Here is a 16,899-nt window from a genome sequence, read left to right as displayed (position 1 = left end):
AGCTAATTGCACACACTATTAAAACACATTTTTACATCTTTACAATAACTTCATAGATATAAACATCTACTGATATCCATATGCCCATGTTAACTGATGAAGTTTGGGAAACAAATTTTACTGATCAGACCATATGGATGAGGATCAGGCGCCATGTGGAGTTTGGACGATAGACCAGCAAAAATATTAAGGGACTGTGATTGGTTAAGAATCGTTAGATTTCCTGTCTATCATAGATTCGTCAAATCACAGCGGTGGAAGGGCGGGTCCAAGAGATCTTTCTTATCCGTTCATGACGGCTACAGTCAGGAACACTGTTTCTGAGCTGTAAAGAGGAGCGAGACATCATGGTCGTCATCAAGGAGTAGTAAGTATTATATTTTTGTGTAAATTGTAAAATGGTAAAGTATGATTTCTGAAACGCGTCCGTTGCTTTGCGCTACGTTTTATCAATTAGTATGGCTGTGTCAGCGGTTGGACACGAACCTCTTGCAAACTTTGCTATTTCTTCCCATCTGACTCACGGGGTAGGGTGGGATTGCTCAAGAGCTGCTCGGGCCTTTACCGGCGTGCGGTTCTGTATGACAGCGACTCTTCCTCTGAACAGGGGCGAACCTTTGAGGAATTGACTTCTAAACGGTACGGTGTATGGCTCTAGTGCTGCTCGCAAAATGAAAACGACTGGCGTTTGTTTTACAAAACTTTAAAGCTAACCCGAGCTACGAACTAGCTCTCGGTTCGCTAATGTTGGCTAACTACACCGCTAATGTCATTTTAGTAAGTTGTTAGCATTGTGGACTCTGTTACACGCACATAAACCGGCGGCGGCGTCAGCTAATCTCACCAAAGATAAGATTTAAAACGGGCGGAAATATTGTTTATTCTCTCCCGCCGAGCCAGGCTTGCTAGGAGTAATATGCTGTGTGTTCAACTTTAATTCACGGAAGCTAGCTCACTGTTTGATACCGAACATGTTGACATTTGTATCAGATTAGAAGTATCTCACAAACCCCAAATCACTACAAGATGGCCACAAAAATACACCGAAACAAATCGTGGTGACAATTAACTTGTCTATGTCTGTCTTTTGCTGAGTGTTTCAGGTAGCTGGAATGTATGAGTCCCCGCTACCGGACAAGCAAGTTTCCTCCCCGGTTTGTCAAAGCCAACCACCGCTGTAGTCGCGTGTGTACACTTTTCCCATCGCTACAGGTGGAACTAGACTACCTGGTCTGGTTTCTTGACGCAGATTAGATTGCCTATTTGTCTGCCACACAAATGAGCGCCCTGCCCATATGGATTAATAAAACAATAGATATGGAGATGCCAGTTTTAAAACAGGACTAGCCACGGTTTACACGCCTAACTTGCTATACAACATACGTCATCAGCAACATACTTCTAAGCTCTGAGGTACACAGTTTCACTATAAAGGTCTTGGGGCTAACTGTGATTTACAGCTTTGTTTTGGTATGTTAGATACAGGTTTGACGGTAGCTACCTGCGTGTCATTACCCACTTGCTACCCCCTGGTCCTTGGTTTTGTTGGAAGTTGATATCACTCATCACAAGGCCTTGCTTTGGAGTGTTCACTGGCAATGAGAAATAATTATTAGGCCTGGTAAAAAATGAACCTCCTATTGGCGAGGGAGACTTTGATCATGACATCGTGTCTCACTGTTCTCAATTAATATATATCAATGGTGTCATCTAGCAAATTTAGAACATGATGTCATCTAAACTTGCAGGGCCGCAATGATGTCATCAGAACTGGCAATGGGTTTCTTTTGTTTTGTTAACCTTTTCTTCCTTCATGTGTACAAATAAAATTTACTTACTATAATTACTTTCATTTCTTCCCTATGCTTAAAAAAAGTGATTGATGCAAAGTTCCTGCAGATAATGTCAGAAGACAGAATAACCTCTGATAACTTCTGTTTATGATACAGATCAGAATAGTTTGCGTGGGCACAGACAGACTGTTACACACTACAAGTAGATGTCTAACACACCAAGCAATGAATTATGTGATTTTATCTGTCATATAATTAAATATTTCTGTGACATTCACAAAATGTTCCCAAGCTTTCCCATTTCCTCCCTGACTTATCCCTCATTACAGTTCTCTCAATCCCTTCAACACACAACCTTGGCCTTATTCTGTAACTTTTCCACGCTTGTCTGTCGATGGTTCCTCTCCTCCCGCTGATGTCAGCAGTGTTTAAAACTGGGCAGGCATACTTTGCCTCTTAAAGTGTGACCACGACTGACTTCCTGTTCCTTTCCTGTGGTTTTCTGTGTAAAGGTTATGTTTAGAATTACTATGCCTTATGAATGTAGGTAGTAATATTTTGTTGGTGCCGTGCTGCATTGTAGAGATCCTTGGGGTGGATATTTTATTTTTGAAGTTGCAAATGGTTTCTTACACACATGTACTCTGCGTTATGTGTAAGTACTGTGTTGACTGAATTTCCTCTCACCTCTCTTTTTACAGCCGTGTGGTTTTACCCTGTAGTGTTGAGGAGGTGAGTAAGCAGACTTCTTAATTTAATGGAAATGTAATGAGTTGTGTTGAATATAGACTATTGATAGATTATCTCTAGTCTCCTCAATCCCGGGTACTTACAGTACTTCTTGCCATTCAACAAATATCTACTTCCGAGAATTCTGTATTTGAAATTGTACTACAAATGACGAGGGGGATTATATTTTGTTTAATAATCCTAGCAGGAAACACAAACTAAAGGTGTAATCATTTCTCCCATTGAAGCCTGTATGTTGTTCATCCTGACCTCAAACCTGTTTACCCTCATACCAAAGTGGGAATCTACTTTGCACCGCTGTCTCATTAGTTTATGTCTGTGTGCGTCTGGGAATGAGTAAAATATACAATATGTAATTAATTAGAGCAGTCACGTGTTGTGCATATAAAGGTTTATGGCAAGAACCCCAGGCTCGCCCTACATGGCAATACAATCTGCTGGCAGTTGTTGCCACATTTTAAAGCTCATATCGAATAATTAAGAAATACTGTTGTCTTTAGGAAAGAGTTCTAGAAGCTGAAGTATAAACATTCACCCTTCTGTTGCGCCGTCTCTTTTCCAACCATAATAACGGGAGACAATGGTTACTTTGGCCTGCAACTTTGGGGTTTACTTTAAGTTTCATACGCAAATAAGACTCCAGATTTTGTTCTGATCTTCATTACACTGGCAGCCAAACTAAAGAAAGACAGTCAACCCCTCATTTGGACTCAAACTTATTTGGCTTTTGGGATTTGCGGTTGCTCCTTTTCATGTTTAGAAAACCCAAGGCTCATCAAAGTGTAAAATAAAATGTGATGTGCACTGATGCAGACCGCAGTGATTGTGATATCATGGACCCACTATTTAAATGTCTTTTTTTGTGTGATGGATCCGTGTTAATGGGCTGAAATAAGTGCGTGTGTAGAGCGGTCTTCTCTGTGCAGCACATGTCGTATTTCCCTGGTATACGTTCTGAAGTGTTTGTTATTTCTGTTACAGTATCAAGTAGGCCAGTTGTTCGCAGTAGCTGAAGCCAGCAAAAATGAGACAGGTGGTGGTGAGGGCATTGAAGTCCTCAAGAATGAGCCCTATGAAAAAGACGGCGAGAAAGGACAGTACACACACAAACTCTACCACTTACACAGGTATGTACCTCTGTCTGTATGTAAGCAGGTTAGTTGCTAGTATTGTGTTGCTCCTCATAGTGCAGTAGCAGTGTGCCTCCACTCAGTGGCAGTGTTGTCTTTTATGTGAAATGAAGCCTGTGCAGTTTATCCTCTAAATCCAGTGTTCATATTAAGCATTAAGTCCTCTTGTAACTCCCACTCATTACTGTCCTCTGTCTCCACCCCACAGTAAAGTTCCATATTTTGTCAAAGTCCTCGCCCCAGATGGCTCTCTGGTATTCCATGAAAAAGCCTGGAATGCTTATCCCTACTGCAAAACTGGTGAGTCCCCTCCCAGCGTGACTTGTCCTTTCCTTCACCATGCAACTCCTCACTTCATGGACCTCCATGGATTTTTTGTTTGCATGAATTCAATGTATTGTGTCTGATACCATTTCTCTTTTCCCCCCCTCATGCTTGACCTTAAACTAGTTGTGACGGTAAGTGGCTTTAAATTGCTTATTTTGTGAAATTATTTTCTCGATAAGTCCATCAACATGTTCCTTCTACTTAAGGTGAAGGAATTCATATAGGCAGAAAACTGCAGAGATTAGAAGTCCTACTAAAGTGTCTCAGACTTGTATCACCATGTATGAATTTGATTGTGATATTCCAACTTTGTCTTCCAGAATGAGTATCTGAAAGATAATTTCATGATTAAGATTGAGACCTGGCACAAACCAGACTTCGGACCCATAGAAAATGTAAGTATGTCAAACTCTCTCAAAGCCAAGCGTCTTGACTTGTATGCTCCCTTCCAACAGTGTTTTCTTTACACGTGTGCTTCGTTCAGGTGCACGGACTAGATGCCGCCACATGGCAGAGTGTGAAGACGGTGCCTATCGACATTGCGGACAAAGTCAGCAATACCGTAAGTAAAACCTCTTCTGTCACACACACACACACACTTACACACACACACACACACACACACACACACACACACACACACACACACACACACACACACACACACACACACACACACACACACACACACACACACACACACACACACACACACACACACACACACACACACACACAGCTTGAAAAGTGTTGTGTGGCGCCTTCATGTGGACATGCCTGGTCATTGTCTAACAAAGCCAATCTACCTGACACAAGAAACTGGATTCAATTCAAACAGATTTATTTCAATTAATTTTGGTGCAGAGTAATAGTGAAATTTTTGATTTCACAACGGTGGAAAAGGACTTGCGTTCCAATTTCTTGGAAGTGTGATCACAGTTAAGAGTGTGTCCCATCAGGCAGTGCTTCAAAGTGACTCACAGTCAAATTGTTACTCACCGCTACGTTGTGTTTGTAATGACATAGTTGGTGCATGTATACACATATCGGCGACAAAAGATTAATTATCTTATGTATGTCACTACAGCGGTGATAATTACTGATCTATCCATCCAAGTATTTGCACTGGTTGCAATACGATTCAATATTGTGAAAATCTGGAAATGCATATAGCTGCATTTTTAAAAAAACACAACACACAAAAAATAGTGTTCTTTAGAATGGTAATATTTGGCTTTGGAACTTGTTGTGCAGCGTCTTGTTAACCTGCTGAGTAACTCGATCCAGCTCTCCCGCATTGCTCTGCTGAATTATGCAGAAATGCTTCCAATAACATTCAAGGGTAAGTTGTGTGTGTGTAACTAGTGGCAGTGTCAGCAATGGTTTGTAGCACAAGAAGAAATAAATCGCACATTTTGTACATATTTTCACTGAAAATGCAATTAGATTGATCAACTACCATTTTGTCTCCATCTAACTAAAGCATCCTTGTTCTTTGTGATGTTTTTTTTTTTTTTTTAAATGAATACATTCCTCTTCATTAGAATCTTTGATTTTGTTGTATTTAAAATAACACACAGCATGTAAATGGTGTTAAAAATTGCCTCAGTAATATCTAAAAATATAAATACGACTTTGAATGCTCCATTTTCAAACTTGGAACTCATATTTGAAGATGTTACACATTATTGCTGCTTTTTGACATCGCATTGCCTCATTTCACTGTGGCTCTGCGTGCGTGCGTGTGTGTGTGTGGTTATTCGGATGAGAAGCGTTGCTGATATGTGTGCGCATGTTTGTTTGCGGTGGGTAGTTAACGAGGCGGACGTGTTTGCCTTGCTGGAGGAGTGTGTTGTGTCTGAGGGCCCCATCAGCTCGCAGCCTCAGGCACGGCTGCAGGGCCCGGGGCGTACCGCCAGCATAGATGAGTTTGTTAGTGTAATTAAGGCTCACAGTGCTTCGTGTGCCGGAACTAGACAAATACACACACACAGACACACAGACACACAGACACACGACACACACACACACGACACAAACATACTCTCGGTCGAACACACACCTTTTTACTTGAGAAGTAGCTCCTTTTTGTCTACCACGGCACATCGATTCACAGACCTCATTAGTGCAGCACAGTGTATTGTTATAGTGATGGAGCTCTCAGCATTAACAGCCAAATTATTGTGTGCGTGTGTGTGTGTTGGTGTGGGTGCGTGCAGGTTGGTTTCTATTGCGTTCCACATGTTTGGCACCCTTCTGTTGTCCAATAGCCCTGAAAAGTAGCTTTTAGCTGCAGGCGTATCATGATTTATTTAAAATTGCTGGACCCTTGAGCTGTTAATTTGAAAACCCATTTCATTTATTTTTATTACCATTTGCCTTGCCTGTTTTATGAAGTCAGTCTTGTGTTTGTCATGCGCTCACTCTTGGTATAATCATGCAGTATTTACCTGTGTCGCTCATCTGGGACAGAGATTTACCTGTGTAATGGGGAGTTTGTTCATATGGGTTTGGAGAATCAAAATTATTGTTTGTTTTTTTAAAATCACAAATTCTAAAAGTAGATTCATGTGTATTGATTGACATGTTAAAGATTGAACACGATGCTGCAAGCGCTTGGGTCAGCGTACACCCAGTGCAATCAAGTACAGTGAGACGGGCTGGGAAGGTTTTCAGCTACTGCAATTTGATATGACTATTATAATTTTGAAAATTTTTTTTTTTTTTTTTTTTAAGCAAGTGAATCCTGCTTAGAATCTTAAATTGAAGAGAAACCATTGACCTCTTTCTAGCTCTGTAATGCAACATTTAATGTGTTTGAGATTCTCTTTACTTTACTTGTGGAACGGTACCGTTAAACTAAACTACAACTTAAACAAACTGAATAAAGATTGAAGAGTTGTTGTTGTTAAGGCCACAAGCAAACTAACATTTAACTCAAGGTCACAAATATAAGTAATTCTCAAATGGCTGAATCTTATCAGCAGTAAGTGTTTATTACCAAGCTCCACATTTCTTCTAGAATGAAACAGAAGTATGTGAAGCATGTTAGGCAAACAGGCATTTACCCAGCACTGTGTGGCTGAACTCCTTTGGGGAGAGCAGGGAGACGTGTAGCTGAACGTCTTTCACTTACTAACAAGGGTTCATGCAGCTGTACTCACCAATCATTAAAGATGCGGTTTTTAAAAAATTCATACGCCGTGAAGTGACGTCTTCCATAATCATGTGCGTGTCAGTGGTGCTGTTGTATTATGAAATCCGTTTTTAAAGAGGAACAAACATTAATTGCACTCACGGCTCGACGCACAATAACGCCATGGAGCATCGGCACAGACGGCATCACTCGCACCTCTTTCAACTCCAGCCTCCAAATGAATTTAGCTCGCCGACAAGTCTAACATTTCTGTTTGTTTGGAGCACCGGGCAGTTCTACATGATTGTACATGCGTAAAGGTTATACTGAATAAGGCTTCATGGTGCAGCAACATGACCAACCTTCAAGTTCATGACGATAAATAATGGATTTTCATACTAAATAATTAGTAGGACATCATCACTAATCCCACTCAGCATGTATTGTTATGCATATTGTATGATTGCCTCTGTATCATGCTGTAAAGCATGTTGGGGAAACATCTTGGACTATGATACTGCATATTGTTTCAACAACAGTCTTAACACATTCTTCTCACTGTAGGACTACAAGAAAGAGGAGGACCCTACAATATTCCATTCAGCCAAGACTGGCAGAGGACCACTGGGGCCAAACTGGAAGGTATGACATGTGATGCACACGGTACAGAATACATCGAGTCAGGCTGCAGCCAGGTCATAATAAACAGAATCGGAATTTCAAGCTGAAGGAACTTTGCCGAACTCCTCACCCAAGACATGCAGGTTGAATCGACGAGAGACGGAAACGGTCTGAGAATCCATTCAAATTTTTGATGAGAAGGTACATCAAGTAGGAGGAAGATTGTTAGAGATGGAGTTGCCGTCCCCTGTATGTTCTGCTGCACCCTGCAGCCTCATAGATTGGTCCTGCACGTTGTTGGAGCACTGAGATGATCTGTTCTGCAGCGGAGCCCTCAAAGTTCACCATGGGAAACTTTCCTCCACTTGAAGAATTTTCCCAGAACAAAGGCTGGCAAACAGCCTTTAAAAGTATGAACAAAGAAACACAACTTTTTATTTTGCGTTTTTAATTAGATCACTTTCCCGTCTGCTGTGGACATGGAAAAGGGCTTTTTGAAAAGGTGAAAAAATAGTTGCGTGACAACAGAGGCACCATTTCTGCCAGCTTCTCCGAGCAATAAAACTCTTGTCTATCTCTGCATGCACACATGCTTGCATATCGGTACCCTTTGTATTTCTGGAAACTTCAGCTGCTTTGAGCGGGGCACAGAGAGGGAGAGAAGAAATGTCATCGTAAGTGTTTTGATGTGGAATCCGTTTCATGTGAAGTTCTCCTTTAGCGATGACAACTTTCTAAACCCACTGCAAATTTTGAAATGCTTCTTATTTCCCCCCTCTTCTCTCTCTCTCTCTCTCTCTCCGCCGTGATCATGCCATCAAAGAGCAGTGGGACGGGGGGGCGATTGAGGCGGGTCTGTGGCATTTTGTACTGGAACGCCGAGCCCGAAACGGAGTGATTAATTAAACAGGTGTTCTCGGAGGGAGAGTGTGTATGTTCTTGTGGGGGGGGGCGAGCGGGTCCTGGGTGTTAATAATGTAACCGGCTTTGCACCGCGGCGCCCTTATCGCTTCGCAAGCACCATTTTTATCTTCCTTCCGCGGCCACAAAGGCATGCCTGTCGGGAGCGGTGTCGCTGTCAGGGTAGAGGCAGAGAAACGGTCCCTTCATCTGGAGTTTATCCACTTTGCTCTGCCCCCGCTCCCCTCCCGCCCACCCACCCTCCCCCCTTTCTTCTCCTCCATGCAGGGAGGTAAAGTACAAGCAGCAGCTGGATTTAGAAAGTGCGCTGCCGATTACGGGGCTTTTATCTCTGCACTGCACATCCTCATATTGATAATTATTTCAGCAGGCTCCATACCCAAAGCATTATGTATTAATGATTGTTCACTTTGAATGCAGCTCAGATTAATCCTAAAATATTCTGTCTCAACCTCCTGTGCTGTTTTAAAGACACTATCATTGGAAGTTTTGTTGGTAGATGCACTATAATTTGTTACTGCATTTAAAAAAAGTGAGGTTTTTAACTATCTTGATTTGTTTACGTCTTGTTTCTTGTCCTAACAGAGAGATGTGGCTGGCAACCCCGAGTGCCCCAAGATGTGTGCCTACAAACTGGTCACAGTCAAATTCAAGTGGTGGGGCATGACGGACAGAGTGGAGAAATTAATCCATGACGTGAGTGTGACACGGATACACAGTGACACTTTCCGTCCATCTGGGCTCAGGCTTTACACCGCGGCCTTTTGGCCATCAGTCCTAACACAGTTTGCACCGTCTCCCTCAGCAAGAGAAGAGGATCTTCACCAACTTCCACCGCCAGCTCTTCTGTTGGATTGACAGGTGGATCGACCTCACAATGGATGACATCAGGCGGATGGAGGCAGAGACGCAGAAGGAGCTGGATGAGGTGGGTGCAATTCTAAATAGAAGAGTGTTTAAAAATGGGTTAAAGGTGAACAGGAAACGGTCTTTTCTTATGTTTCCAGAGTTGGGACAGCTTTCAGTTCAGAAAATGCTTCACAAACGCCATGTGGAAAAGTGTGTATGTGTGTGTCGCCTAATGGTGATCTACTACTGCCATAGTGTTTATCGGCAACACGGTTCCTACTTCCTCCTCTTTTGATCATTACTCTTTTTGTCTAGATGCGTAAGACAAGGTGGTAGAAGGCAGCTTGAGGCCGTGTTCCCTTCTTCCCCGTCAGCTCTCATAGATACTAGATACCCTCTTGCTGCACTTCTTTGTCGGTTTCACAGTGTACTCTGGTTTGTAGGCCCACAGTGTCTGTGCGGTCACGGGGTGTGTATGCTCACCGTAGCTCCCTCCTGAATTAATCAATAACGTGAGATCTCAAGAGAAGCCTGATGTATTTGCCAGGTCGTAAAGTGTTTTGCTGACCCGGCGAAAAAATCTCCTGCTGTGGTTTGCACGAGCGCAGGGCGTGAGAATACGTTTGCACCCGTAATGTGCCCGACCGTTCCAAAGCACTCTGTGTAAGCCGACATCTGAGCAGACACAGCTGGATTTTATTTGTATTTTTTTTTTCAAGAAATGACCATGAGTTACAAACATGCAGCCTGGGCTCGTGCCGGCTACCTGCAGTCCAGACTCCCCATGGAGAACACAAGGCAGAGGAGAGACACAGCCCTCTTTCCCATCACACTCCTCTTTCTGTTATTCCTATTCTCCGTTAAAGCTTACGGCTGGCGTTCTCTTGGCCGCGCTGGAAACGTCAGTCTGCTAGCATTTTGGCCGTACAAGGAGAAAAAGGGAGGAATCCGGGCCGGACTGGCCAGAGTGGGCCAGGCTGGAACATTCCTGGCTTCCTACCAGCATGCAGCATTTTCAGCTTTGCCTTCCCCCTCTCTCATCTCGCCCAAGTCTTCATGTGTTTCCCATTTTCCTATGTAAACGGGCGGCGCCATCAAAGAATCCAGAGGTTGAGGTTGCAGTGTTGGTTGGGTCACTTTTTTTTTTTTACTCGGAGCATCCTATTTGCTTGTGTCTAAGACGGACACACACTTAAGCTGTGTGTAGTCACCATGATAGCGAAACCTACCATTCTAGTTTTTGTGATGAGAATGGTTTGGATACAATTTTGTGTGTGTGTGTGTGTGTGTGTGTGTGTGTGTGTGTGTGTGTGTGTGTGTGTGTGTGTGTGTGTGTGTGTGTGTGTGTGTGTGTGTGTGTGTGTGTGTGTGTGTGTGTGTGTGTGTGTGTGTGTGTGTGTGTGTGTGTGTGTGTGTGTGTGTGTGTGTGTGTGTGTGTGTGTGTGTGTGTTAAAGGAATGGGGCAGCGAGGAAAGGGGGACGCCATTGAAGGCGGCTCCTTTTTCCTCATTAACATACAAATGGAATTCTGCAGTTTAGAAGGAGTTTGTGATGTGATGGAGAAAAGGGAACGATGGTTTTAAGAAGAAAAAAGAAAAGGGGGGGGCTGGAAAAATGGGAGGGTCGATCCCTCTCGCCGTTTCATTAGATCCGTCTATTCCTCTGTTTAGACCCGACGCTGGTTTGAACTGTTCCATTAAAGCGTTCAGTGATCGGATTTGAAACGACTTTCCAAAGCCGGCGGCTGGCGGCTGGGAGGATTTCAAAGTGATGTTTTATCTGAATGGAAGGCAAACACAAAACCTTGATGAAGACACGAAGCACATGTTTGTGGTAGAAGTTGTAGCTTTCTGTCCGCGCAAGGAAAAGAGCCGTTTTGATGTTTTGCTTCGTGTTTCCCAAAGTCCTATTTCACTAACAACTGTTCTTGCAGCGTCCCACTTGTTGATGCTGATGATGCACTAAACCTGCACATTAATATAATGTGTGTTTATTGCACCACAGCTTCGCGGACTCGGCGAAAAGCGAGGAACCTCCGCCGCGGACAAGTGAGGAAGAAACGGAGGATTTTTAAACAACCGTGACTACAACAGCGATGAAGACTGCCAACAGGGCTCCTTTGGTGCCATCTTTACCTTCTAAACCATTCAGGCTATGGATAATACAGGGGGGAGGGGGGAGGAGGGTTCAGTTACCTGCAATCAATAGAGCAGATCCCTGACTTGTACCCAATCACAGACATTGTATCCCCTGAGGCTCTGCTTACTTTTGATCCCCTGGGCAGAGAGAGTGTCAGGTTATTGGCCAGACTCTCTGCCATTTGATAAACACCCAGAGGTTTCTTGTTTTAAACCAATGTAATTTGATTGGCTGGATTCCACAGTGGCAGGTGTAGGACCAAATACTGTATTTTCTTTTGACATGTTGAACATTTTCTTTTTTGTCTCCAAAACATTCCTGCCAAATTGGTGCCTGATCTCTGTCCTCCATCTCAGTCGTCTATTTTAACTCTACTTTTTGTTATACCTCGGCCGTTTGCATTCCACAGCATGAGTGTGTGTGTTGTTATACTCGTGTTGCTTCCTGCCACAGCCTCCATTAAGAGATTACTCACACATTTGGCGCCTTGTCCTGCTGTAATCTTCCCCCTGTGATGACCAAAGCTCTGCATCTTATTATCAGCGACAATCATGCCCGTACAGGTATTCACTCTCACTCACGTGCTACTTTTAACACACACACACACACACACACACACACACACACACACACACACACACACACACACACACACACACACAGGTGCTCATGACGCATATACGTTGCACACTAAGGCGTAAACATGCGAACACGCACACCTCTTGACAGGTGTGAATGCCTTTGCGGTGACTGTAGCTCCTCAACTCTCAAGCTGGGCAGATCCACGCAGGCTTGTTGGGGCTTAAGGATGTTACTTTGGATGTGTTTACAGCTCTCACTCCCCCACCCTCCTCCACGCACACACTCCCTATTCTGAACACATTCACACACGAACGCAACGTTCTCCTCCCTGGCAGATGTCCCCCGGTGAAAAACGGCGCTAAAAAACAGCCACAGATGGTGCAGCACCCCTCCAGCCTCTGTCACCAAGCACCCAGCCCACCCTGCCGCCTCTCCCCGCACCCCTCCCCACCACCCCCATCCCCCTCACCCTGCCCACCCGTGTCTTGCTCACCAACAGGTAGACGGGTTTCCTCATCGCCTCTTGTTTCTGCGTCGTGATCTTGGTGTTTATAGATTCGTGTGCCGCCTTTATTTTTGCCCAGTGGACACCACACACACACACACACACACACACACACACACACACACACACACACACACACTTGTTGCCTTAATGGTGCATGTTCCACGTCATACCTCGCGGCTGCCAGCTACTCCTCCTAGCTACCTCTCTTGTCTGACTGGCGCCTTTCCTTCCTTCCTTCCTTCCTATAGGTTATCAATTGCCATTAGCCTCAACTCGTTCAGAGTTTTTCTCCGATTATTTATGTCACTTGTGTCATTTCCTTCCCCTAAGCAAACATAGAGTAGAAGTTGGCAGACCAGAGAAGCCGGTGCACATTCGTCGCCTCAGAAGGAACAGAATTGCAACTCACGTGACGGAGTCTATGCCATATCAGCCGTTTTGACCTTTCACCTCCAAAGTGCAGGTTCCCTCTTGGGTCCTGGTTGGTGCCTGTTGATCACATCTATGTTACATTTATATACTGTAGAGTGCAGGTCTCCTCCATAGCTTTATTTTGTAGTATTTGCGTTGTGTGTGTGTTTGTGTGTGTATGTCTTTGAAATTATAGAAGAACAGGGGCTTTTTTTTTTTTCTAAATAAATATTCAATCATGGTGATTTCCCCCCCCCCCCCCCCCCCCTTTCATTCCCCCTGATCTAGAGAATGAAACACACTGGGATCAAGGTTCTTAATGTCTTTATGTTGTGCAAATCTGGTGAGGGAATTTGATCACTTTCTCCATATCGGGTTATTGGCTTCTTCCAAAGAGTGTGAATGGATTTTTGTGATTTGTTTACATTTAGCACTTGTTAGCACATGTTTGCGTTAGAGGAACATTTGGCTGCAGTTTGCATGTGGCAACACTTTCCACCACAACAGAATGTTCTCAGGTGAGCATTAACGACACTGGATGTCCTTTTCCATTGCATCGCTCGACGGTTTTCTCAAATTTGTACCTTTTTTTTTTTTGTATCACTGCCTTCATTATAGCAAACGCTTTATGTGGGCAACATGGCAATACTGTTTCAACATGGATGGTGGCTGGTTCAATAAGTGAAGTTATCCGAGTTTGTGAGGTGACAGCTAAAGCCGGTTGGTCTTTTTCTGTTACTGTACTGAGATATTCTGCATAGGCATCCAACTCTGAAATGAGCTTTACACACGTGTTATACAGTGTCATCACTGTTTCCACGGCTCTTTATAACCGATGGTTCTCCATCTGTAAGGACAATGATATAGGATAGTATTCTTAAATCAACTGTATTTTCTGATTATAATTTATGAAATCTATGGCTGTTTAATTTCTAAATTGCTCGCTTTTATGTCTTTGATTATATTTCTAAAATTCAGGGGACAAGGTAGTGAATGTATGATATTGTGTGCCTTTTCTTTCTGTAGATCTTTTTGTATATCATTAAGTCTACATATTGGATCTAAATATGAAATAAACTTCTCTTGAAAATTCTAAAGTTTGTGTCTGTGTGAGATTGTGCAGCTGATGGTAGGAGTCTGGAAGCTTTAAGGAGAAGTGATCAGACTTCATCTTCCCATCAAATCAATCAATAGGACGTATTGATTGACTGTCTGTAGAGGTCTGTCTTTGGCAAACTTTGTGGAAAAAGCAAGTCTCTAGTCACCACAGTATATTGTTCAATAGCTTGAGATGTAGTGTCAAAAGAAGTGTCTATGGATAAATAAAGTGCCAGGTCTTTAGTATGTAATCAACATTAGATTGGATAAACATTCCATCTGTAAGTGTATTCCCTTTGTAAGCTTATTGGTAACTTCTGCTTGTTCTAGTCTCTCAGTCACCTGGAGGTCAGCAGAGTCGCACAATAACAGCGGATTCTGTGCTAAAGAGCAGGAAGAGCAGCCAGTCTGCCGGCTGAGATATCCGCCTTTTTATTGTTTGTGGAGAATGGTCCCATGTGCCTGCTGCAAGGAAACCAGTCATATCTGCCCCAGAACAACCAAATAATGCCGTTTCTAAAAGGGGAGATGGGCAGTCGCCCACACACCTCCTGTTAAGTAGCAGCTCACAATGTTCTGCAGTAGGCACGTATCCATCCATCCATGTGTCTCCCTTGCAGAGAAGACGAAGGGACGTGTCATGAGTGAGCCCCTGTTGCTTAAATAGATGAAGCAACAGATGAAGAGAAGAAATGAGGCTCAAGACTTGCCACAGCAGGACATCCAGGCATGTTGCCGAGGAGAAGCTTGACAGCCAGAGCTAAAAACGCATCATGATACCCAGAAAAAAAATAGCTGCCCCTCATAAAGCGAAGTCGGCGTTCCTAAATGAATAGTGTACATCACAGGGCAAAGCTACGTGGAACAAAGCTGTACCAGCGTTTGTTACACCACATGAGCTTCAGATGCATTTCCTGCTACATGACGCCACACTGGGATGAGCGCCTCTGTTTTTGGAGGAAGTGACACAGTGAGGCCTTTAACTCTGGATTGCCGGACCCCGCCTCACCGCGTGCGTGTTTCTGATCTCCTGCTGGGGTCGGAGCTGCTCGGGGTCCGCAGCTTTTCAACATGAACATTATTTTTGGCTTACTTGAGTCGGCTGTGATGTCACAAGCGTTTCCGCGTCTTCCGAGCTCGGGTCAAGTTTAGCCTTACAGATTCGTATGCGTCCTTCCTGTTGTTCTGGTGGCGGTGGAAGAGGTGTGGAGCCAACAGCTGAGGGGAGGGGAAGGGGGGGAGGCCCTGTCGCATCCCTCCTCTCAATACAATGGCGTTTCTCTGGATGACAGATGCTGCTTAACCCCCCCTGACCCGGGGAGTTGTGATGGCTCAGCTGAGTGACAGGCCCATAGAGGACACACACTGACTCTGCTCCACGCTGCTCAACTGCACAGGACACTGTCCCCCCCACCCGCCCCTCCAACAAGGGAAGGAACTGACTCTGAGGACAACCCCCACGTCTATCTGAGGAGAAGCTGTGTTAACACGATGAATTAAGAGTGGAGGAGTGCGCCCACACCTGCTATCTTGTCTTACTGAGCAAAATATTGAGACAAATTGACTACTAAATCAGCGCAGAAGAAGAGTGGTATTGTGACAGTACTGAAGCCTGTAGACTGCCCATTGTCATGAAGCTCCCTCAGCTTCACTCTCAGCTGCCTTTATCATCGCTGGGGGACTCGGGGGAGAAAGAGTCCATGCCATCAGTTTGTCATACTTAACTTGTCTGTATCTGTGTGAGAAGACTGTGGACAGAACTAGCCAGACGTGTATCACAGGGATATTCTAGTGGAATGGAACACCGGAACACTGCTGATCTTTGCTTTCTTGTGCTATACAGCTGCAGGATTTAGTTTAACTACATTTAAAGAAGCCATGTAATCAATTAGGAGATGATCATGAATTCTAGGCATTCTGAGAGACTCCACGGTGTGATTGCAGCCAAGGCCAACGTGAAGTGAGTATGATGTACACACACACACACACACACACACGTTTGTATTTGTTCTTCATTCAGCTGTTTCTTGCACACAGCGGTGCTCCTCCAGCATGTGTTGATGGTGAGAATGAGTGCTGAGAGCCTTTTTAGGAAGACGCCACACTCGGCTGTGCAGCCCCTCAGAGTGCCTCATCTCAACATGCCTCTCTTTCCCTCTCATACGGAAGACAGGTACTATACCCCCTCGTCTCTTTTAAAGCAGATCCGCCCTCTCCACCTGCCTCCCTCCGACGCTCTGAGCTGCGGCCCTGTCAGCTGCTCATAATGACATACCCACCCCTACCCTCCAAAATACACACTCAGACACACAATCACTCTCCCTCCCACCACCTTTCACTGCCTTGTCCTGACCTGTCTCCAACCTCAGCCCTGACATACACTCTTTTTTGCTTTTGGGGGGCTTGTGTGTGTATTTCGCTTCTGTTACAGGCTGACTGAGTTGGGGAAATATTTTGGCTGTCTGTTTATTTCTACAGTTTGAGGAAAAGCGTGCTCCAGCAGTGTGAGTGAGCTAAATACAGAGCACACACACACACACACACACACACACACAGCAAATCAGGGAATGCAGTATTTCATGCCATAGACTTAGAGTTTGGGGGAAAGGACGTCTAAAATCTTAACTTTACTGT

The 16,899-nt window shown here is 44.2% G+C and overlaps 1 protein-coding gene across 1 annotated transcript; it reads left to right on the top strand.

The window, feature by feature from the left end:
- The first annotated feature begins 276 nt into the window (after nucleotides 1–276).
- Nucleotides 277–13,547, top strand: LOC143003459 (phosphatidylinositol transfer protein beta isoform-like). The gene is made up of 11 exons (XM_076154161.1): nucleotides 277–367; nucleotides 2,495–2,525; nucleotides 3,525–3,670; nucleotides 3,882–3,973; nucleotides 4,124–4,131; nucleotides 4,321–4,395; nucleotides 4,485–4,562; nucleotides 7,701–7,778; nucleotides 9,264–9,374; nucleotides 9,484–9,606; nucleotides 11,532–13,547. Exons 1-11 carry the CDS (start codon nucleotides 348–350, stop codon nucleotides 11,577–11,579), a joined length of 810 nt encoding a protein of 269 aa, XP_076010276.1. The 5' UTR covers nucleotides 277–347; the 3' UTR covers nucleotides 11,580–13,547.
- Nucleotides 13,548–16,899: the final 3,352 nt, after the last annotated feature.

The sequence above is a fragment of the Genypterus blacodes genome, unplaced genomic scaffold, assembly GCF_046128005.1.
Source record: "Genypterus blacodes isolate CSIRO-AG114 ecotype Tasmania unplaced genomic scaffold, CSIRO-AGI_Gbla_v1 ptg000061l_1, whole genome shotgun sequence".
Taxonomy (NCBI): Eukaryota; Metazoa; Chordata; class Actinopteri; order Ophidiiformes; family Ophidiidae; genus Genypterus; species Genypterus blacodes.
The sequence above is the reverse complement of the archived record's forward strand: the minus strand, read 5'-3'. Positions and strand labels throughout refer to the sequence as shown.